Source organism: Pipistrellus hanaki (assembly GCF_964339955.1).
Source record: "Pipistrellus hanaki genome assembly, chromosome: 17".
NCBI classification, from domain to species: Eukaryota; Metazoa; Chordata; class Mammalia; order Chiroptera; family Vespertilionidae; genus Pipistrellus; species Pipistrellus hanaki.
Genome location: NC_140519.1, coordinates 41578767 through 41602424, shown reverse-complemented (window position 1 = coordinate 41602424; position 23658 = coordinate 41578767). Strand labels below are relative to the sequence as shown.

At 37.6% G+C, this 23658-nt stretch overlaps 1 protein-coding gene and 1 long non-coding RNA gene across 4 annotated transcripts in view; one reads left to right on the top strand and one right to left on the bottom strand.

The window, feature by feature from the left end:
- LOC311611990 overlaps positions 1-23658 on the bottom strand; it is a 567051-nt gene that overhangs the window by 203197 nt on the left and 340196 nt on the right. The gene's annotated exons all lie outside the window — the stretch shown is intronic.
- CPQ (carboxypeptidase Q) overlaps positions 1-23658 on the top strand; it is a 311444-nt gene that overhangs the window by 120505 nt on the left and 167281 nt on the right. For all 3 annotated transcript variants that reach the window (XM_084864576.1, XM_084864577.1, XM_084864578.1), the window contains one exon: positions 12866-13073. In XM_084864576.1, coding sequence (XP_084720702.1) covers positions 12866-13073 — 208 coding nt within the window. The remainder of the gene's footprint in view (positions 1-12865; positions 13074-23658) is intronic.

Here is a 23658-nt window from a genome sequence, read left to right as displayed (position 1 = left end):
ATGCTTTTTCAGAAATGGAAACTTATTTTTCCCCCCAGAAGACAAGAATTACATTTGTTTTGTTCTCAGATATAGCCTGTCTTCATTGTCTTAGCACAGAATCTGACTTGGCTAAGTACCTGAGATGTTTTGTTGTGAATTGACTTAATATTTCTAATATTATATGATTACAATATAATATAGTATTAATATTTATAATTACACAATTAAATGACCAGAATGAGTTAATTTAAATCATGAGCCTTTTATATGCCCTTTAGTGAGCTGGAATTTTTTGGTTGCCAAAGTCAACCTGGTAGCCAAATGTTTAAATTCTAGTAATTAATGATTACATTTAGTCACAGGTTGATGAATGATTTATTTTTAATGAAAGCAGAAGGCTCGTGACAAGCTCAGCAAATCTGTTGACAGTTTTGAGACATTATGCCAGGTTGCTTAGGAAAATTTCCCAGATCTATTAGGTTATATAATGCTCTTTCAGGGCAACTAGGAAAATAACTTGAAAAATTATATCTGTTTTGCTATTTAAAAGCAGAAATTACCTGAAAATGGATCAGATTATGGAGAATTTATTCAATATTTGATGGCATTTTTTATGATTCAAAAAGGTAATAGGTGTTAATTTCTCACAAAAGTTAAATTATAGCTCTAAAGGTAGAAATAATAGTTTCTATTTGATCACTAATTTTTTTAAAAGTTAACTTGCATATATTTTTGGATGACTTTAGTTACCTCTTTTTAAAATTCAAACTCTAGTTAAGGCTATACCTCAACATAATGTTTATGAAATGGATTAAACTTATGGAATGTTCCAGTGCAATCTGAAACCAGAGGTTTATGTTTAAAAAGTGTTTTAATCAGTGATGGATTTAGAATGATTGCCAGCTGATTTCTGAATCTTTAAGCATAGGCCTAAAGAACACATTATCCAGATGTTTATAAAATGCCATTTTGTTCATGTCTTGTTTATATTTTGATTTGTGGTCACACACACACACACACACACACACACACACCACCTACTTCAGAGTACCAGGTGAAATATTTTATGTCAGCTAAATATTATACTTGAGCTGCTCAATAGCCCTTTCTGCCTTAAAGGGACCTATTTACTATCCCCACCTATTTTCCCCATGATAGTTAGCAATAATCAGCCTATTTTTTGGGATTTCATGTGAACATTAAATCCTTGGTAATGATTCTTATATGTTCCCTAGCTCCTCTATTTTCCCTAAAACGTAGTTTCTCTTTGAAAGAAAAGTTTAATTTTAAAATTTAAGCCAGATTATTAAAATTGTGCAAAATGAATAGAAGAATACCCACCAGTTCCCCAAGACTCAGTAGCGGAATCTAATCCTTTGAAATATCTGTCTGCTTAACTCATCACTATTAATCAGTTTAGAGACAACTTAAAAAGGTATATTGGGAGAAATAAATAGAAAAAAGAGGAGAATAGGCAATATTAAAGCTGTCATTTTTGTATTCAGGTTGGGAGAGTAAAAAACCACTCTCACCTTTTTATCTATTTTTGAGTGATTTTTTATTGAATAAATTTATACAGATACTATTGGGGTTGGAGTATATGCACAATTGGAAACATGTTTTAACAATTTTCTGTGTCATAAATATGCTTCAAATATGGTGTTTAGTGGGTGCAGTTACTTGTGATGACTTTACCATCTTTTTTTCTCTTTTTATGGGGCCCATCTCAGTCCCATGGTGATTCACATCCATCGTCTGCCTTTACTGAGGCCCTCTTAGCTCAGTATGGTGTTCATTAGTCTGGCCACAAGCTGTTTATGGCTCTCTGCACATAAATAGCATTGTGCTTCCTGAAACCATTGGGTCTTGGTCAAACCACGTGAATTTTGAAAGCCAATGAGATGTGAACCGAGCATTTACTTATTGATCAGAGATATGTTCCAGAGTGCTTTTCCCTCTGTAACAGTGACTGTCAGTGTTCCAGAGAGTGGCTACTCCATTAGCCTGAATAGGTACTGTGAGCAGAAAGTAAAATTTTATTATTTAGGGGAATTCTGGTCAAAGATGACAACATAGTCTCCTAAATTAACCCCCCTTCACATGTATACCAAATAAGTAGCTGTACATGGTTCAATTCCCTCTGAAAGAAATCCTGAAACTAGCTCAACAACTTCTACATATTAAATAAGTAAATACCCACATTGAAATGGGTAGGAAGATCTGGGGTATTCTTGGGGCAGCTGCTACCCAGAGGACTCACTGTTTGATTGCCTGATGGCCAGTGGGGCTTTGTTTATGCCAAATCCACAAAAGTGTAGAAAACAAGAAGCAATTCTTAACCAATGATTCTCCCCAGGACTGAGTCCTGAAGGAGCAGAGGAAACACCCACCCATCAGACTTTCCCTGAAAGAAGTATATTTGCACAATTCAAAAGCTACTTTCTAAGGGTCTGAATTTCAGTCCATCTGCATCTAGCTGATGACTGAGATCCTTCCTTTGGGAAACTGACATGTTTTGGCACATATCAACTACTTGGAGCCACTATGAACAAAGATGGCAGCTTGAATATTCACAAAAGCTTAAGAGACAACTAAGAGTATAGGCCAAGCTGAAGTATAAGGTTCATCTCCTGTACATGAAACCACTTGTTCAAGACTAGGAGAAGTGTATGTTTTATATTGATGCACAGAGCCTAGAAAGAGAGTCAAGGAAAATGAAGAGATAGGAGAACAAAAGAACTCTGAAAAAAATGAAATGGAGATAAAGGACTTTTTTGATAAAAGTTTGAAAATAGTGATCATGACAATGCTCACCAAGGTCCAGAGAACAATGCATGAACAAAGTGAGAATTTCCACAAACAGAAAAAAAAAAAACCAAACAGAAATAATAGAGCTGAAGAATACAAAAATTGTGGTGAAAATTTCAAGGAAGATTTCAATAGAAGACTAGGTAAAGCAGAAGAAAGGATAAAAAAACTTGATGACAGGGCAGTATAATAGAATTCATCTAATCAGAACAACAAAAAGAAAAAAGAATGAAAAGGAGTGAAAGTAGCTTTATGGGCTTATTGAGAAGACCAATATTCACATTCCAGGGACCCCAGATAGAGAAGAAAGAGAAAAAGGACAGAAAGCTTATTTAAAGAAATAGTGGCTAACCATTTTTCTAACCTGGGGAAAGAAATGGACATTCAGATCTAAGAAGCCCAGAAAGAAGACAAATTCAAAGATAAATCCACACGAGGACACACTATAATTAAATTGTCAATAGTTAAAGACAAACAATCTTAAAAGCAGCAAGAGAAAAACAATTTTTTTTTTTTTATGTACAAGAGAACCTTCATAAGACTAAAGGCAGATTTTTCAGTGGAAACTTTGTAGGCCAGGATGATATTGTCAAAATGTGGGAAGATAAAAACTGTCAACAAAGAACACCCTACCTGGAAAAGTTGTCCTTCAGAATTGAGAGTTTTCTAGAAAAGCAAAAGCTGAAGGAATTCACCACTATTAGATTGTCCTGACAAAACATGTTAAAGGGAATTCTTCAAGATGAAATGAAAGTACTTGTATGCTAATCAGCAATAGGATAACATATGAAAGCATAAATATCACAGGTAAAAGTAAGCATATAGTTTAATTTAGAATGTTTCAGTGTAGTAATAGTGGGCAAATCACTTATAAATCAAACATAAATGTTAAAAGACAAGTAGTAAAAATAACTATAACAATAATTGATTACCGGATATATAAAGCAAAAAGCTGTGAATCGTGACATAAAAACCCTATAACGTGTGTGTGTGTGGGGCGGGGGTAAAAATGTAGAGCGTTAGTATGTGGTTGAAGTTAAGCAGATATCAGTTTAAAATGGACTGTTATGAATATAAGATGTATTATGTAAGCCTGACAGTAATCACAAAGCAAAAATCTATTGTAGAAACACAAAAGAGAAAGAGAAAGGATATTAAGAATACCACTGCTGAAAATCATCAAATCAAAGAGAAATAGAGCAAAAGAAGAAGGCAGTGTTTATTCAAATACATTTCATTTTCAAAACGAAGCTATCAGCTGTTGAAATGTGTATACATTTTGGGGAGACACCTTGTAGTTTCCAAGTCTAAACGCATATTCCAACACAGGTGGCCATGATGGAAACATTTCTGATACTTCCCCTTTGAAATTATCTTTAAATTACTTGATTAGCCCCACTATAAAAAGCAGTTTTATTTTATAACATATCTTGGTCTGGACCCTAAATCTCTCATTCATTTTGTTCATAGTATTTTGGCTGTTACCAAAAATCAATTCTAATTTTAAAATACCGGATTTTGCCTCCATTTAGACCATTTGGAAGACTGCCAAATGCTCCAAAGACATTTTGAGGGAAAAGTTCCAAAAACGTATGGAGCAGTGGGCAATTACTGCTGTAACTGCAGCCCCCACACAAGGGCTTTGGAGGGAATACACTCCTATTTGTTCTGTGAGTCTGAGTAGGTTTGTTACTATCCTTGTTGTCTATAACTCTATAGTCACACTTGACATAAAACTAATATTGTTTCAATCAATTCCTTGAGAGCAGGAACTAATTCTTTTGCTCTACCTCTTCTGGTGTCTGCACATACTACGTACCTGATTGATTCTCTAGAAATGAATACTCTGTTGAGAATACATTTTTTTTCTTTTTATTTATTTATTTGTTTGTTTATTTATTTATTTATTTGTATTTTGTGATTTTGATGGAAGGGCCTTTTCATAGTGCCTAAAAATAAGGGTGAAAGCTGATGTCCAGGCCAAGCTTAAGGAAAGCCAAAGGGAGCAAATTTTTCAGTCAAAGGGCAGGGAATCCACTTTTATATCTTGGAAAAGTATTCGTTAAGCAAATTTACTGATAATGATGCACAGATGCTGTTTGTAGACATTCTTTTCCTCCTCTGAAGTAACTGAGTGCTGATTTCCTGTGTCAGAAGCCTTTTTAGGATCACTTCTGTGCCCCTCTCTCTCACTGTAGAGCAGGTAGAGGTCTCATATATGACTTTTCTGAAGATTAGAAGACTAAAACGTGGACCGATTGCCTCAGAGGCCGAGATGTACACTAATGCGAATAAACAGTTAAAACACTCCCAGATGTACAGGAAGGCTTCCTTGCACACAAATGCGATGGACATCAAGAAAATATTAGCTTATAATTCTGCCTAGATGGCACCTTGACAGACCAGCACTGCAGGGTTCAGCTGCAAATATTTCACATAATTGATGGTGGAAGAAAAGAAAATATCCACAGATATTTTTCTATTAATTTGCCACAGGTGCTCAAATTTCTGTGACCTAGACTTTCAAGGATTCATATTGCTACTGGGATAGCTTCAGGCTTTGCTTCCAGGTTATTTTACGGGCTGTGGCATGGACTTTTAAGAATTGAATTCTCTGTAATCGGTAATGCTGCAGTTCACACGATTACAGTCTAACAGGATGGCTGCCGTTTCTCAAAGAATCAAGTGACCATTAGCTCAATTTACATCACTCCAAATTCATGCTCAATCTTTATCAGAAGCATACAGTGTTCAGTTCTGTTATTTTAACGTAATACTATGCCATTTACATGTTCCTGCATACTGCTTTTGGCCATTTACTTTCCATGTGTCTTTAATTTTCTTGCTGCTCACCTGAAATTCCCCTGCTCGATTGTTCCTAGAATTTCCTATTTATACCCAGAGATGTAGGAAACATCTTAGTATAAATTATTGTTTTTTTTTTGATTTTATAATATTGCCAAAGAGCTTGTGCTCTAAAACAGAATAACCAAACAAAGTAAGAACTTTTAGTTCTTGCTACATATTGTATTTATTTCGGGCCCTTAAATAGATGGCAGAAAACTATAAATACTTGAAATATGGTATAATCTATACATTCTTGTTATACAAAGAGTAGTAAGACATGGTCTTGACTCTTGAGGCCCTCATATCTATGAAAGGTGTTTACATACATACACGATTATAACATAATGTGCTTAGGGCTATGGACAGCAGTATGGAGGTGAAAGCAGGGATACACAGGGCAGTATGTCTGCATTCAGAAGACTTCACAGAGGAAGGGCCATGGGCACTGAGCCTTGAAGGAAAATGCCCAGGCATTGCAGTGGGGAGGGCAGAGTGCAGACAGAGGCAGTAGCATGTGTCAGGTTCCATGTTGGGAAAGTGAAAAGCACCTTCTGAGTGGGTAAACCCTCAGTGTGGTTGTGCTTATTGGAGGGGTGTCCTTTGTTCCCTACCTGCTGCTGGTGGAAGTGGCTTCTTGGGGTGCCATGGGACAAGGATTTCCTGAGTCCCCCACAGGAGGATGAGCTATCGTGGAGAGCTTTATTGAGGTCACAATAAGGGAGTTCCCGTCCAAGGTCCCACCATGGAAAAACCCCGTTTTGTCTTCAGCAGGGCTAGGGTCAAAGCCATTACCCAGTCTTCCCTCCTTATTAAAGTCCATTCCAGTCCAGGATCTGGCTAACTTAGCGGCTAAGGTAGCTTGTGATCCCAGGTGCAGTCCAGTGCCTGTTGGGTTCCTGTGGCCATGGGCCGTGTGGCTTCTAGGGTCCCATGACAGGCTAGCAGGGGTTATGGAACAAGCTGGAGCAAAGCAGGAGGAGCAAGAGAGAGAATTCCTCTGTCTGTGGATTTTAACCAATGAATCCTTTGGGATTTGGAAGGCTTGCAGTGGCTTCAACCTCCTAGCCCAGTGGTCGGCAAACTCATTAGTCAACAGAGCCAACTATCAACAGTACAACGATTGAAATTTCTTTTGAGAGCCAATATTTTAAAACTTATTCTAACACCACTTCTTCAAAAATAGACTCGCCCAGGCCCTGGTATTTTGTGGAAGAGCCACACTCAAGGGGGCAAAGAGCCGCAGTTTGCCAACCACTTTCCTAGCCAATCCATGGTTCCCAGGCTAGACGAACAGGCAAGCATCTTCCCTACCTCCCCCCATCTTCACTGTGCCTGTGTCCACTTTCCCTTCTGCTGAAGCCCTTCCCCAGTTATCTGTGGAATGGTGGCTCCCTGGGGAGTGTAAAGTTAGATGCAGCTTCCTAATGGAACTGCCGAGATGACTGAGCTTATAATATCTGGCCTCCCTTTGCTCCTTTTCTGTTATTAATATTAATAACCAGCTAGTTACAACGGTAACAGTTGGAGTATATTCAGGTTTATGTGGGGAAAGTGGCGGGAGATGAGAAAAGAAACTAATCAGGGGCAGATCACAAAAGATTTTATGTACTAAACAGTTTTGAAATGTACTTTCTGGCCTTACAAAGATCTATCTCTGCTGCGTGGGTGGGAAATGCTTTTGCCAGCACTATTTTAATAAGCTATATTGGGACAGCTACAAATTGTATTCTTAACTTGGTCCTCCTTAAAGGTGAATGAGTTGACATTTCACAAAGTGTATTTTTCAGATAAGTATATGAAATGATACAAGTGTTGCATGAAAAAGGGTTCTGTGGTCAATTAAGTTTGAGAAATGTTTAGTCAAACATTACTTTTCATTGACTACCACAAGCTGATGTGCTTCTGGACCTCTCAGAATGGCAAAATAATGCCCAGTGTGTTATGACCTGATTTAACTATGGAATCTCTTCCCCCTTACAGGTTTTCTTATGCCTAACATTCTGTGGAACACATAAAGAAGACATGGATTTATTGTTTCTCCTTCAGTGCTTAGTTGATGCTTTGCTTTAAAAATATCTTCTTTGCCCTAACCGGTTTGGCTCAGTGGATAAGAGTGTCAGCCTGTGGACTGAAGGGTCCCAGGTTCGAATTTGGTCAAGGGCATGTACCTTAGTTGCGGGCACATCCTCAGTGGGGGGTGTGCAGGAGGCAGCTGACCAATGTTTCTTTCTCAGCTGTCTTCAAATTATGTCACTTTACACATAATGCACAAAAATTTAATGAAATTTGAAAAACTTAAAACTTATATTTTATCTGTTCATTTTAAATTTGAGATACTTTCTGGCAAGCACCCAATTCAGCAGGCTTTGTTTTCATATACCTTGTAAGCCAGATCCATGGAAGCAATATTTTTTAATGAAAAAGTTACCAGGATTTTCTCCTTAAAGAGAAATAAGAAACCTTAAGATTCTTATTTTGGATTTTTTTTCATGATAGAAGTTCTATTGGAATATAATTCACATACCAAAACATTTACTCCTTTAACATTCACAATTTTGTGGTTTTTAGTAAATGCACAGAGTGGTACAATTACCAACACTAATTTTAGATATATATTTTAGATATATTCTCATCATCCCAAAATGAAACGCCATACCTATTACCATTTACTGCTCCCGCACTAGCTCTAAGCAACTTAAAATTTACTTTCTATCTCTATCGATTTGACTATTCTAGACATTTCATATAAGAAGGAATCTTACAATATGTGGACTTTCATGACTGGCTTCTTTCACTTAGAATAATATCTTCAAAATTTTTCTATGCTGTAGCATTTATAAGAACATTTCTTATATTTTTCTTTATTTTATTAATTTTTATTTTTCAATTTCCGCTTAATTGTATTAGTTTTAGGTGTATAATATAGTGGTTAAACAATCATATACTTTACAAAGTATTCTCTTCCCCCCCTCCCTTTTATTTCTAGTAATTATTATAATACTGGTGGCCTAGTGCACAAAATTTATGTAGGGGCGGGGAGGGTATCCCTCTGCCCCGCCTGCACCCTCTCCAATCTAGGACCCCTCGGGGGATGTCCAGCAGTTGGACATCCCTCTCGCAATCTGGGACCGTTGGCTCCTAACCACCCACCTGCCTGCCTGCCTGATCACCCCTAACCACTCTGCCTACTAGCCTGCTCGCTCCCAACTGCCCAGTCCCCTCCCAGCCTGACCACCCCCAACTGCCCTCTCCTTCTGGCCTGATCGTCCCTAACTGTCTCTGCCTCGGCCGCATCACCATGGCTTTGTCTGGAAGCATGTCCGGAAGGTCTCCCAGTCTAATTAGCATATTGCCTTTTTATTAGTATAGATTATTGACTATATTTCTTAAGCTGTACTTCCTATTTTCATGGCTATTTTGTAACTGCCAATTTGTATTTTTTAATCCCTTTACCTTCTTTACCCAGCCTCCCAATCTGGCAGTTATCAATTTGTTCCCTGTATGAATCTGTTTCTGTTTTGTTTGTTCATTTATTTTGTTCTTTAGATTCCTTCCACATATAAATGAAATCATATGTCTGGCTATGTCACTTAGCATAATACCCTCTAGGTCCATCCATATTGTCACAACTGGTAAGATTACATTCTTTTTTTTATGGCCGAGGGATATTCCATCATATATCTTACAACTTCTTTATCCAGTTGTCTATTGATGGGCATTTAGGTTGCTTCCATATTTTGGCTATTGTAAATAATTCTTTGATGAACATATGGATATTTTTTTTTCAAATTTGTGTTTTTGATGTCTTTGGATAAACATTATTTCTTTATTGCTAATTAATATTACTGGTATGGGGATACCACATTTTGTTTATCCATTCATCAGTTGATGGACATTAGACTTGTTTCCACCTTTTGACTATTATGAACAATGCTGCCACAAACATTAGTGTGCAAACTTTTTGTGATCATATATCTTTATTTCTCTTGAGTAATAGAAGTAGAAGTAGAATTGCTGGTTCATTTGGTAACTATATGCTTAATTTTTTAAGGAACTGTCAAAATTGTTTTTTCAAAGTGGCTACACCATTTTATATTTCTACATCTTTGCCAATGCTTGTTTTTATCTTTGTTTTTTTTATGATATCCATTCTAGAGGCTGTGAGGTGACATCTCATTGTAGTTTTGATTTGCATTTCCCTGTGGCTAATGATATTCAGCATCTTGTCATGTGGGGAATATCCATTTATATATCTTATTTGGAGGAAACCATTCTTATAACGGTTTCTTTCTGGACTCAATTCTATTCTGTTAATCTGTATGTCATACCAATACCACACTCTCTTGATTACCAGAGATTTGTATTAAGTTTTGAAATTTGGAAGTATGAGTCTGCCAGCTTTGTTTTAGTTGATTTTTGGATGTTAAATCAATCTTGTATTTCTGGGATAAATCTCACTTCAGCAATGGTATGTAATCCTTTTCATATGTTCATATGTTGCTGGTATCAATTTTCTTATGTTTTGAGGATTTTTTGTATTTATATTCACGAGATGTTGGGTTATAGTTTTCTCTCCTTGTGATGACTTTGGTTTTGAAGACAGTAATACAGAATGATTTGGGAAGTGTTCCCTTGTCCTGTATTTTTTTAAAAAACTTTGAGAAGAATTGGTATTAATCTTTAAATGTATTTTTATGGCTTTCTTTATCATTTACCCTTTGCTATTGTTAAGTTGCAGGTGGGTCATGAAGGTGGTATTTATGCTGATCTTTCTCCATAGGGCAATTGGCAGTGAATGTTTAGGACTCCAAATAAAACTGTTGCCTCAACTTAGTCTACTTCTCGTAAACAGGGCTAGATATTCCATCAGTGGGAGACACGCTCAATTGCAGAAACAATTATAAGGTTTTATATCTTGAATTTGGAGCCACAGTTGGAAGATGCGTGTCGGAGCCATTTTCCTCATTGGAGCTGTGGATGCAGGCCCTGATCCCTATCTACGCTTTAAGAACACTTACCTGTAACATATTAGTACAAATTTGCTTAGAAACATTATTTAAGGAGCCTGTTCAGAAATGTTATAATGACCTCTTGAGCACAAGAAGAGCTTCTTGAATCTTAGACATCACATGAGATAATATGATATTAGATGGTCTTCATATGTGTTTCAAAATGCTTTTGGTCATTAACCACTTTACTATTTCAGTGGGGGGAAATCAGCCTTGAAAGAATAATAATAATATGTTTACTAAATAATCACTCTGTGCTAAACCTTATTTATTTATTTATATTTGTTAAAATGTTTTTATTGATTTCAGAGAAAGGAACGGAGAGGGAAAGAGATAGGAACATCAATGATGAAAGAGAATAATTGATTGGCTGCCTCCTGCACAACTCCCACTGGGGATTGAGCCTGTAGCCTGGGCATGTGCCTGACCATGAATTGAACTGTGACCTCCTGGTTCGTGGATTGACACTCAACCATTGAGCCATGCAGGCTGGGCCAAACGCTGTTTTAAATTCTTTACATATACTATGTCTTTTATTCCTCATAGCAATCTAATAAGGTCAGTACTAATATTCTTCTCCACTTTACATATGAGGAAACTCAGGAACAGTGGTAATCTAAGTTGCTTGGTATTAGGCAGGTAGAGAAAGGCAGAGCCGGGAGGTGATGTAGATTATGTGACTGCATAGCCTGTCCTGAACCAGAAGTGATTGTACATCAGGCATATTCCACAACAGAGATTCCGATTCTGAGCTTCTGTATTACAAAGTCTTGAGTTTAAAAGTCATTTGTCTTCCTTTTGATAAAGATTAACATGTTTAGTCAACATTTAAGGAATATTTATAAAAGGTATACTCAGATGTTACTAAGGACTTGAGATTACCCAGTCTTCATAGGGATAATGTAATGGAAAAGTGATAAAATAAATATTTAACATTTATTGAGTGCTTACTATGTTTCTAAATAAGTGATTAACTTGTATAGATTAATTGAATGTGTAAAATATGTCTATGAGATATGTATTATTATTATGATCACCTCCACTTACAGATGAACCCACTAAAGCAAAGATACTTTATTTGTCCAAGATCAATTAGCAATAAGTGGCAGAGCCCAGATTTGAACCCAGACAGTTTTGCTCCTGAGCCTATTCTTATCATTTTGTTATGCAATTTCTCTAAGTAAGTAAAAAGTCACCTGATATACGGTCACTACAGTCTAGTAGCACCAAGAAGACAATGATAATGGGTGGTTGTGTTTATGCATAAGAAAAGCTTTCCTGTAAACATGAGAGAATCTGAACCAAATATGAAGAGAAAATTTAATTTTATAAGGGAGCTGTTAGCTTGTGCTTTGACAGAGATGGGAGTGGATGATACAATGAGGTGTGCACTCAGAAGCTGTGCCTGCTTGGTCCTGAGGGAGCTGTAATCTGGGAGAGTAAAAATGGACAGTTTGAAAGAGCACTTTTAGAAAATGAGTTTATCAAACTTGATTAGCACATTAGTTTGAATCAACAGTAGATGAATATATACTTCATTTCTAACTGTTCCTAGTAAATGAGCAGGGAAAACTTAACCTGTTGCAGTAATATTTATTCTTTAGTGCCAAAAGCGTAATCATTTTTTGTATTTTTTTTAATAGCAGTACATTCAGGGACCTGGGTTTCTTCATAGGAACACAAATGTTTCCCATTGTTCTATAGTTTCCTGCAAAGTGTTCTACCACAATTCAAGGCTACAGATTTGAAACTTTGAGTTCGAGAAGAGAATAGCCCCAGAGCCAGCTAGTGACCAGAGAGCTGGGTGTATCTGGACCAGTTTGCTTCCAGATGTGTGGGGTCTTGGTCTGCAGCCTTGATGAACTCCAGAGCTCCCTTTATCTCCTGGAACCTGTGTGTTCACCCCTTGGTCATGAAGGCAATCTTCATGTTCTTCCAAGTTTGAGGCAATTTGAAACTTTAAAGGATCACCCAAATTATCAAAATAAATTTCATGTAATATTTTCCATGAAATAATTATTTAATGGAAGTTTCTAAGTTATTTTTTTCCCAAAAAGAAGCATTAACTTTGCATCAAAGGCAAATGAAACAATATTGTTTACTTGTCCTATTCCTCATATGCAAAGATCAGTGAAAGTCAAATGTCAAATGCAGTCACTTACAAAATACTTGTGATTTATTTCTGCTTCTGTGGTAACCTGCTGGCTTATTTTCTCCAGTCCTCACACAGGTATTCAGGAATACCAGGATGGCGTGCCACAGATCCCAACTGCCTGCATTACAGTGGAAGATGCAGAAATGATGTCAAGAATGGTTTCTCGTGGGAACAGAATTGTCATTCAGCTGAAGATGGGGGCAAAGAACTATCCAGATGTTGACTCCTTCAACACTGTAGCAGAGATCATTGGTAGCAAGTATCCGGAGCAGGTGAGTGAGAGAGAGAGTAGGTTGTCTGGGGATAAGGAGTTGTGGTCCAGAGATAACATGAGTCTGCGGAGATGGTCCTTGTACACTTATTCTCTGCAGATGCTATATATATATAGACAATGTTAATCAGCTTAACAATAACCCACAACCTTCGGACCAACATATATATATATACCTTTTCCCATCAACAGTTTTACTACATGGACTGAAGAAAGGAAAGACGAAGAGTGGAATAGGATTCATGGTGTAGAAATTCAACCTCTGAATAGCTGAGGGCAATATTTGGGCATATGTGTTGTGTTTATTCCATTTGAAGCTGGCTTTGTACACAGTAGCTTCTTAATCTACCCCCCACGTTTCCCCCAGTAAAATGAAGAGAGGAAGAAAAGGTGAAAATGGCTGGAGGATTTTATCTCAATTCTCTTTAAATCTAGAAGTTTCCTGCCTCTGAAAAATGCTGATTGCCATTGGCATATGGGACACGAGTCCTAAATAAAGCCCCGTATGTCCACAGCTGAACACCTCAACTCCTTCAGACCAGACACCACACCTTCGTTTCTGGTCTTTGTTAAAGGAACTAACTCTTCTACCTCCAGCACAGTTAAGAAACTTCAGATTGTTTTTTATTCTCTCTATCACTGCCCTATAGCCATGTACTGCGTTTAGTCCACTTTCAGCATTAAAAAAAAAAAAAAAAAAAAATCTGTTAGCGCCTTGCCTTTACTGCCATTATTGTCTTAATTCAGATCCTTGACACTTCCCTCCTGATGTTTTTTTCAGCTCTCCCTCACTTCTGCATTTTTTGCAATGCAGCTCAGGGTGTTGTTGTTTTTTTCAAATTAAGGAATTTACTTATTTTAATGGAAATCAAATTTTTCCCCCATGCAATAAACATTAATATTTCAAGAAATAGGGTTTTAAATATAATAATGTTACATGCACAGTCTCTATGCGGTCTCTGCTTTCGGCCCTCAGATGTCAGGGTTCTTTCCTGCGAGTTTTCCGTTGATGACTCGGGAAGTTTCTCTGTATTTTAGTTGTTCTTTCCTGCCAGTTTTCCTATGATTCAGGAAGTTTCTCTGTATTTTAGTTGTAATACCAGTTTGTTCCTGGGAGCATATCTGTGCAGCAGCCACTTACTCTGCCGCCATTTTTAATCTGGGAAGACCACTGTCATAAAAAAACACTTAGTTTTTAAGTGTTTTTTTATGACAGTGGTCTTCCCTGTGTTCAGCCCCCCTCTCCTTTTCCCTGTAGGACAAAAGTTCGGATGAAGATAAACTTTGGGGTTTATCTTCATCCTGAGAAGCAAAAGAGATAAGAAGGGAGAGAGTTAAATAGGAGGCAATTGTGATAAGAATAAATTATGTAATACTGTTCATAATTGAATAGAAAATGAGAATGAAGAAAGAAGGAAAGCAAATGTATGATGGAGATTCAAATGCCAGCTAAGAACTGTCCCTCCATTGGCTGATAAGGGAGTGCAACTTTCCTAAATTTTGGCAAACTTTTCTAAAATCATTCCACTATATTTTAAAATCAGTAATGCTGACAGTGACACAAACATTGGTCTGAAAAAATTAGGTTGACTTGCATCTTTGACACATCCTCATTACCTTATTTCACATTCTATTAAAGAATAGAGTTAAATAATGCTGAGATTAGTTGCAATGGAAATTCTCTCTCAAAAAGAAGAGGTTCTGTAGAAATTATCATTACTCTGCCTGCAGGTTGAACATCCTGGTGACATGAAGGTGAGCTAACCATCATGCAGTGGCTGATAGAAGCTATTCATTGCAAATACCTAGCACAACCCATTACATCTCATTATCATGCACAGCACCTTAGTGAAAGGAAAGCAATTAGCACATAAAAAATCCTTTTGATGTGGCCCAACAACCATGCACAAGGTGTGATTTTCAGCTCTGGAAAAGTATATACGTGATTGATGAAGCATGAATACATTTTAAAACCACATTGCATAATCAAGCCGTAAGCATAGACTGAATTAACCATAGGCTTTTAGTTAAAAATTTTTATTGGTTTTAGAGAGAGGAAGAAGAGAGAGAGGGAGTTAGAGAGAGAGAGAGAGAGAGAGAGAGAGAGAGAGAGAAGGGAAACATTGATGTGAGAAAGAAAGAAACATTAATTGGTTACCTCTCGCTGGATGGGTTTTGCTAGGGTGGACTCTGATTTTATTTTGTCACAAATAGGCTGAGTGATCTTGGGCCACTTAATCCTACAGCTATAGAATGGAGACCTTGTCTGTAAAATCAGGAAAGCCATAAAATTCTATTACTTAATAAAAAAAAGTTAGAGATCATCATCAGACCAGTGGTACACACTGCAGACTGAGATAGCAGCAAGACATAGTGGGAGCCCTTTCATTGTTTGACAAAGGAGGGGGGGTTGGTAGGTGTTTTTATTTTTTATACGCTATGTTCAAGCACAGTTAGGAGCTTTTCTTTTGTGGCATTTCTTAGTCTTTAATATACTACTAACGTGCATTGGGAATTTTCACAATATTCCCCACACTTTTTGAGGAATGGTAGGGTAGCGGCCTAAGATCCATTGGGTAACGTATGCTTTGATTTTTTTTACATATACATTTTTCAACTATCCATTAATTCAACACGCATTCAATATCTGGTATGTCAGGCACGAAAACTGCAGCAATGGCCTTGGGTGGGCAGGAAGGATAGCACTGTGCTTAGTTAGAAACATAGCCTGTAGAATTCAAACCCCACTTCTTTCATTTTGTTGATAGACAATTTTGCCTCTCTGACCCTCAAAAATTGTTGGCCTTCTCTGGAGAGCTTATGCAAAAGCAATGAGTTGAGGAGTAGGAGAGGAGAGGCACATCAGGAAGGACCACAGAGGGTCTGGCAGGCCATGTGAAGGCCAGAGGTTTTGTCCTATTGACAGTGAGGAGTGACTGGAGGGTTTTAGCAGTAGATTTGCATTTTAGTTCACTCTGGCCCCTGTGTACATTGAAGGGGCCAGGATTGAAATCCAGTTAGGAGATAATAGGACTTGAACTGAGACCGTTGAAACAGTCAGGTGGAAAGCAGGAGAAGGAATCAGGAAATTATTTAGGAAATAAAATTGGCAGGAATTATTAAACTTGGCATATGGGGAGAAAAGAGAAGGATAAGTCCATTGGAATGAGTAGGAAAATCCATTCCTTAATTCTATAGGAATTTATTGAGCTTCTGCTATATATCCAGCTGCCCACCCAGCACTTGGGGGTTTGTAGTAGAGACAGGAAAGTGAACAACTGCAGTAGAGGATGGTAATAGCATGGCAGTGACATGGCACAATGAGGACTCATTGCAGGGGGCCAGTCTAGTCAAGAAGGCCGAGAAAAGCCCTTGCCGGTTTTGCTCAGTGGATAGAGCGTGAGCCTGCCAACCAGAGGGTCCCAGGTACGATTCTGATCAAGGGTACATACCTTAGTTGCAGGCTTCTCCCCAGACTGGGCCCTGGTGCAGGAGGCAACCAATTGGTGTGTTTCCCTCACATTGATGTTTCTCTCTGTCTCTCCCTCTCTTTTCTACTTTCCCATTGATTAATGGGAAAATATCCTCAGGTGAGAATTACACACACACACACACACACACACACACACACACACACACACACACACGGCCAAGGAGGGCTTTCTGGAGAGATCCAACTTATTTCTCCAGCATGACTAGTTAACCATGAGGAGTTAATCATGCTTACAGGTTATGGGAATGGGGTTGGGGTGGGAAATGATCCAAGCAGATGGAGTAGTATTTATGGAAGCCCAAAGAATAGGTTATTTCTTTAAGGAATGTAATGTGACCTCCTATAATTTTCAAATCCATTGGATAATGAACCCTGTTTTCATGGAGTTTTGCTATAAAATAACCTAAAGAAAAAGACATGGCTTATTTCTTGTATATGTATTTTTTAAAAAATATAAATGATTGAAACGCTCAGCAATCCCTTTGGAAACAGTTCTAGCATTGATGTTGTCAAGACCCTGTGGAAGGAATAAACAAGACCTGATTGACCCGGTGGACGAACTCATTCCATGCATAATTGAATAGTTAGAGGCTGTGCAGCAAATGCGGCTTTGCTTTCATCTGAATATGCAGTCTGATGATTTGTAAAACCCTCTTAATGGGTACAGCAAGTTATTCTGCCTCGGTGGGAGCCTTTTTACTAACTTAAGCAGCTGTTTAAACTTTCATAAGCGAAGTAATTATTAAATCTTTCATGAACATGTTGGTTGGAACATTTGTTCACATCTTAACCTTGAGTTGGAAAGTTTTGGAGGGGGTGGGGTTAAAGAATTTTAAGCTGGCAAATTGTATTCTTTTTTTTTTTTTCTCTTTCGTATTATAAACATTTTATGGCTTAGAACAAGCCAACCTAAATCATGGAAGGAAAAATACATGTGTGGTAAGCATGAGACATTTCAATGTTTATTTTTCAAATCTCTGAAATGTGCTCATAGCTGTGCATGCCTCTGAGCTCATAAAGACAGCAAATGGAAACAGCCCAAGTCAGACGGCCTGTGTTAGATAGAGAGCCACCCATGTAGGCGAGGCGAGCCTCAGAGAGTTTACTCTTTCCTGTGCTCAATAAGTCCTCTTAGGGTGCCAACATGGGACTTGCAAGCAGGAGGGTGCCATCTTTCTTAGGTTTGAACATCTTTCCATATTAATAATGGAGCTATTTCATGCGAATCATAATTGTAAGATAAATGCTAATCTGCCTTTATAGAGTCCTTACTATGTGACAGGCAGTATTCTAGATGCTTCCTGCTCATGCATTTCTTCTTTAATCTTCGCTGTGACCTTGTCAAATAAGCAATGCTGTTGTCCCCATGTTCCAGATGAAGAAACTAAGGCTTTAGAGTGGTCACCAAGTTCACAAAGTTTCCGTGTGGCAAACCTAAGAGTTAAACTCAAGTTTGTCCTCACCCAGGACCCGTACTCTTAAACAACTCATTACCCTGTATTTCTTAGTCCTTTTCTATTCTGGTTTGGGAAACACTGCTACCTAAAGCGTTTCCAGTTTTACCCTAAATGAAAACCAGGACAACTGTCAGCATGGTAATCAACAGCAACAAAATTCCTACTGTGCGTAGAACTCTATGTTACAAGGGAAATACTTTGAGGCATGGAGGAGAGATGATAAAGGGGCCCTGGCCTGGCAGCTAAGCAAAGCAGGCAGGGAATCGTGGACCTCAGACTCTGCAGCACAGGGCTGGGGCCTGCGGCACCGCATCCTGGCTGGCCCGGCACTAACATTATCGTGTGGGACTTTACAGTTTGCTGTGTACTCTGACCTGTAGTGTCCCATTGAATCCCAACAGTGGGGCTGATCATTATAATTGCTACTTTAAAGACGAGGAAGCTGAGCTTTAGAGTAAATGACTAAGTCAGACACACATCTAACAAGATGATAAGATTCAAAGTTTGCTCTAGTCACGGCTCAGAGCCATGCGGTTTAATATATTAATAACATAAAGCAAATGCTTAGGAATGCCCCCAAAACAACCTAAAAATCAAATTGTATGAATAGATAATTACAATATAGTGCAATAAGAACCATCGTGGGGTTTTTTAAATATGCCCACAAAGTCTTTGATCTCGGTTTGAAAGTAGGCTGTACTTAGTGATTTACTTCTAATCAATAGAATGTGGCAGGAGTGATGGTGTGTGATGTCTGAGACCCACAGGTTGAGAACCGCTAGCAGGGTCACTTAAGACCATCAGAAAACACAGATATTTACATTACAGTTCATAACAGTAGCAAAATTACAGTGATGAAGTAGCAATGAAAATAATTTTATGGTTGGGGGTCACCATAACATGAGGAACTGTATTAAAGGGTCGCGGCATTGAGAACCACTGCCTTAGTGAAAGGGAAGTCCCCACCCTCCAAAATAGCCACCTCCCTATGTTGTTATTTCACTAAATTATAGGGCCAAGAAATAGCTAATGAATAACACCAGGTCTGCTACAACAATCAGGTAGAAATTAACATTTTATAACCAATTATGTGTTTTGCTTGGCATCATGCTTAACTGTCTCAATTTTTTTTTTAAAAGAGGTTTGTCTTAATTGATTTGTTCTAGACCGTATTTCATTGATTGGCTATTTTTTTTTTTTTAGTGCTACCCCTGTGCTACCCAGTGTGACAGGTCCCTGAACCACCTTCATATTCGTGTTAAAAAAATCTCTTTTACTCCCAGTTCCAGCTCCACTGTTTTCTAGACTTAATAGCAGCTCCTGGTAGAAAGACTACACTAATTGTTAAAGTTGGGTTTTTCATGTAAAATTAATACTCATTTGAAAAACAAAGAAAAATAAACAGAATTTTTACTCAAAGACACATTAACTCAAGACAATTGCTGTTAGCATCCTGCTGCGTTTCCTTCCCTGTATTTTCTTCTATGAATATGTTATCTAGTTATATTTTATAGATAGTGACAGATCCGATTTTTGTTTAACATCAGGCAAAAATACCCCTTAGAAAAGAAATTTGAGGTCTTTAAGTCGTTCAACAAATGGATATTTCACAATCTACTTAACCTGTCATTAGATGTTTCGATTATACATGGATTTTTTGGTAAAAAATGATGTTATATATAAATAAATATGCAGCTAGGGAATTTTGAAGTTGTCTTTTGAACCGTTTATGGGCTTTGCTAGGATGGGGCAATTTCAAATAATAATCAAAGGGCAGCTCAGGAAGGGTTTGACCTGGTTTTTCTCCCAGCCATGAGACTGCCTTTTGGAAAGTTCTTAAATGACTGTGTGGCCATGTGCTGAAGGTGCCGTCATCGTTATGATGTTAGTTAAATTAAACACGAATGATTGGGTGAGGAACATTATTATTCTGTGCACATTCTTGACTCTTAATTTAAGGTTAAACTAACTTAAATTAATGTCATGTGAATTTTTAGCAGCAATTGTGGCCAATTAATGCATGTTCTTTCTTAGTCATGCCTCATCTCTTTGCAAAATTACAATATTTCATTCCAAATTTACTCTGGCCAGATTTGTAAGTAGCACTTTCTCCTATTTTCTCTCAGTGTTTATATCAGAAAGCTTTTGAGTTTATATTATAAACTACCATTTGGGTATTTTCATAATAAGCCTCTAAGAAGTGGGCTTGGATATGGCAGCCAAGATTCACTGAAAATCAAGTTACTGCACCCAGTCCTTCCTTTCTTCTTCAGGAAATATCGTGGGCATAATAGAGATGCCATCTCAACATCTCTGTCCAGATCTTTCCTCTCTCCATCTGTTTCGTATAGCATCACCCAGCCAATATTCCTTAAGTAAATCTCTATGTAGAAGTTGCCTCTGTCAATACTCTATTTTAAGAAGTCAATGGTTCCCCACTTCCTATGAGACAATAGCTAATACTCCTTAAATCTGGCATTTAGATCCTTGCGTCTACAATGTGTTATACTTTTCCCACAAGTAATCTACATTCTAGAAGCCTAGAACATTCTCTGTTCCATATGTTTTATGTCACTTCCCTATCTCTTTACCTTCCCCATATCAATTTTTTTTCTATATCTATCCATTGAACTCTTACCTACTCTTTCTTTGTTAATTTATTCATGGTTATATTTGATGATTCAGTAATATCGTTCATTTAATAAATATGTACTGAGCACTGATTACATACCAGATGTTGGTCAATGGCTAGCTTATTTGCCACCTCCCCCAAGAAGCCATTCCTAACCACCTCAGCCTGTGCAATGTTTCTCTCTTCAGGACATCCATTGGTATTTCTTACACTTTTCTTTCATCACAAATCCTATATAATAACAGCCTAATATGCTAATTGTCTGGTTGATTGGTCGGCCATTCAACCAAAGTGTAAGATGCTAATGAAATGCTAAGGACACTCAACTACTTGCTATGACATGCCCTGGCCACCATGGGGCAGACAGTCAACCGGTTGACCAGTTGCTGTTATGTGCACTGACCACAAGGGGGAAGATGCTCTAACCAGTAGGTTAGTTTGCTGCTGGGGTCCAGTCAATCAGGACTGAGTAAAATGGGCCAGACATGCCCTGGAGCACTCCCACAGTCCCTCCCCAGCTGGCCAACCTCCTGCATTTCTCCCTAGCCCCGATCATGCACTGGTGAAATCCCTTGGCTTAACTTTCACCCTCTTGAAATCCAGGACACCTCAGGGGATGTCAGCCCAGCCAGTTTTGGCCCTATCCCGTAGCCAGGCTGAGAGACTCCATTGGTACATGAATTCGTGCACCAGACCTCATACTCACTCACTGCTGAGTATATAGTAGGCACTCAAAATACTTTTTGAATTAAAGGAAAAATATGAATGAATGAATGAATGAATGAATGAATGAATGAATAGATGAATAAACTAATGAATGGGAGCAAAAATTTGCTTTCTCTACCAGGAGAAGCTAATGACTAAAATAAAATGGTTAAGCTAGAACAGAAATTTAAGATTGTTACCGGATTCACTACTATGAAACATACTCAATATGATTTTCATATTGGATCATTTCCAACATTTGCTTATTTATATATTGATGATAGCCATCCTGACAAGTATCTCATTGTAGTTTTTAATTGTCATTTCTCTGATGATTACTGACAGTAAGCATCCTTTCATAAGTCTATTGGCCATTTATTTTCATTGGATTGTTTGTTTTATTTTGGTGTTGAGTATATAATTTTTTATGAATTCTGGATATTAACCCCTTCTCAGATGTATCATTGGTGAATATGCTCTGCCATTCAGTGAGTTGTATTTTCATTTTGTTGATGATTTCCTTTGCTGTGCAAAACCTCTTTAGTTTGATGTAGTACTATTGGTTTATTTTTTCTTTTGTTTCCCTTGCCCAAGGTGATATGTCAGGAAAAAAAAAATACTGCTATAAGAGATATCTGAGATTTTACTGCCTATGTTTTCTTATAGAATCCTTATGATTATAAGTCTAACATTTAAGTCTTTAATCCACTTTTAGCTTATTCTTCTGTAGAGTGTAAGGAGGTAGTCTAGTTTCATTTTTTTCTTGTATCTGTCCAGTTTTTCCAGCACCATATATTGAATAGATTATCTTTACCCCATTGTACATTTTTGCATCCTTTGTTGAATAGTTACTATAAAGGTGTGGGCTTATTTCTGGGCTCTCTATTCTGTTCCATTGATCTGTATTCATAACTGTTTTAATGCCAGAACCATGTTGTTTTGATTACTATGGTCTTGAAGTAGAGTTTGATGTCAAGTAGCATGATTTCTTCAATTTTGTTCTTCTTTCTCAAGAATTCTGTGGCTATTCGAAATCTTTTGTGGTTCCATGTTAATTTTTGCAGTATTTGTTATAAATCTGTGAAATAGGTCTTAGTGTCTTGATAGGAATTATATTTAATCTATAGATTGCTTTGGGTAGAATGGATATTTTTTTAATGGACATTTTAATTCCCTTCCTCCCCCCAATGAACATGGCATACACTTTCACTTATATATTTTTCCCCCCAATTTTTTTATTTAGTGTCTTATAGTTTTCCAAACACAGGTCTCCGACATTCTTGATTAAGTTCATTTCTATGTATTTTATTTTTTGAAGCAGTTGTAAATGGGATTGCTTTCTTAGTTTCCCTTTTGATAGTTCATTTTTGGTGTATAAAAGTGCAACTGATTTATGAATATTTATTTAGTATCATGATCCTTTACCGAATTCATTTATCAGTTGTAGAAGTTTTTTGGTGGAATCTTTAGGGTTCTCTATATTCAGTATTATGTAACCTGCAAATAATGACAATTTTACTTCATCCTTTTCAATTTGGATGCCTTTTATTTCTTCTGCTTGTCTGATTGCCATATGGCTAGGACTTCCAGTACTATGTTGAATCAGAGTTGTGAAAGCGGACATCCCTATCTTGTTCCTAATATTAAGGGAAATTTCTTTGGGAATGGTCCCTCTTCCAACATGTGTGCTTCTGGTAGACTGCCAACTCCCACTACCAAGAACTGGAATTTTGAGCAGAGATACACAGGGACAGAGGATATTGGAGCTGAGTTATCCATGATGTAGCCCTGCACAGTTTAGGATCACTGAGCCATGCTTTTCCCTTCAGCAAAATGAGGTTTGTATACTTCACTGAGTTGATTGACATTCTGTGAGATATTGTCCATGAAAGCTTTGATGCTGAGTTCTTATTCAATGAGTGATAGTTATTATACTTAGAGCTTAGTTGTCCAAGGGACATTTCTTTCTTACCCGAAAGTAGGAAAGGCAGAAACAGACTCTTTATACTGTGGAGACAGCATATACATATTACTTATGCTACTAAAGAAGAACATCAAACCATTCAAATGACTAATTAGCAATAGATAATCAGGGTGATTGTGAACTGTGGGGTGATACATGCTGTTTTGTTATTATACTGTTGTTAAAACTCATGATCCTTCATTCTTTTTCAAAATCAATGACAGGAAAGAAACTTAGTCGCTTGGGGAATAGGGAGTTCGGAGGGAAATATGGAAGGAATGAGAAGATTAGTAGTCTATAGAGGAGTAGCCATTCAGCCACCCAGTAGCCAATGTC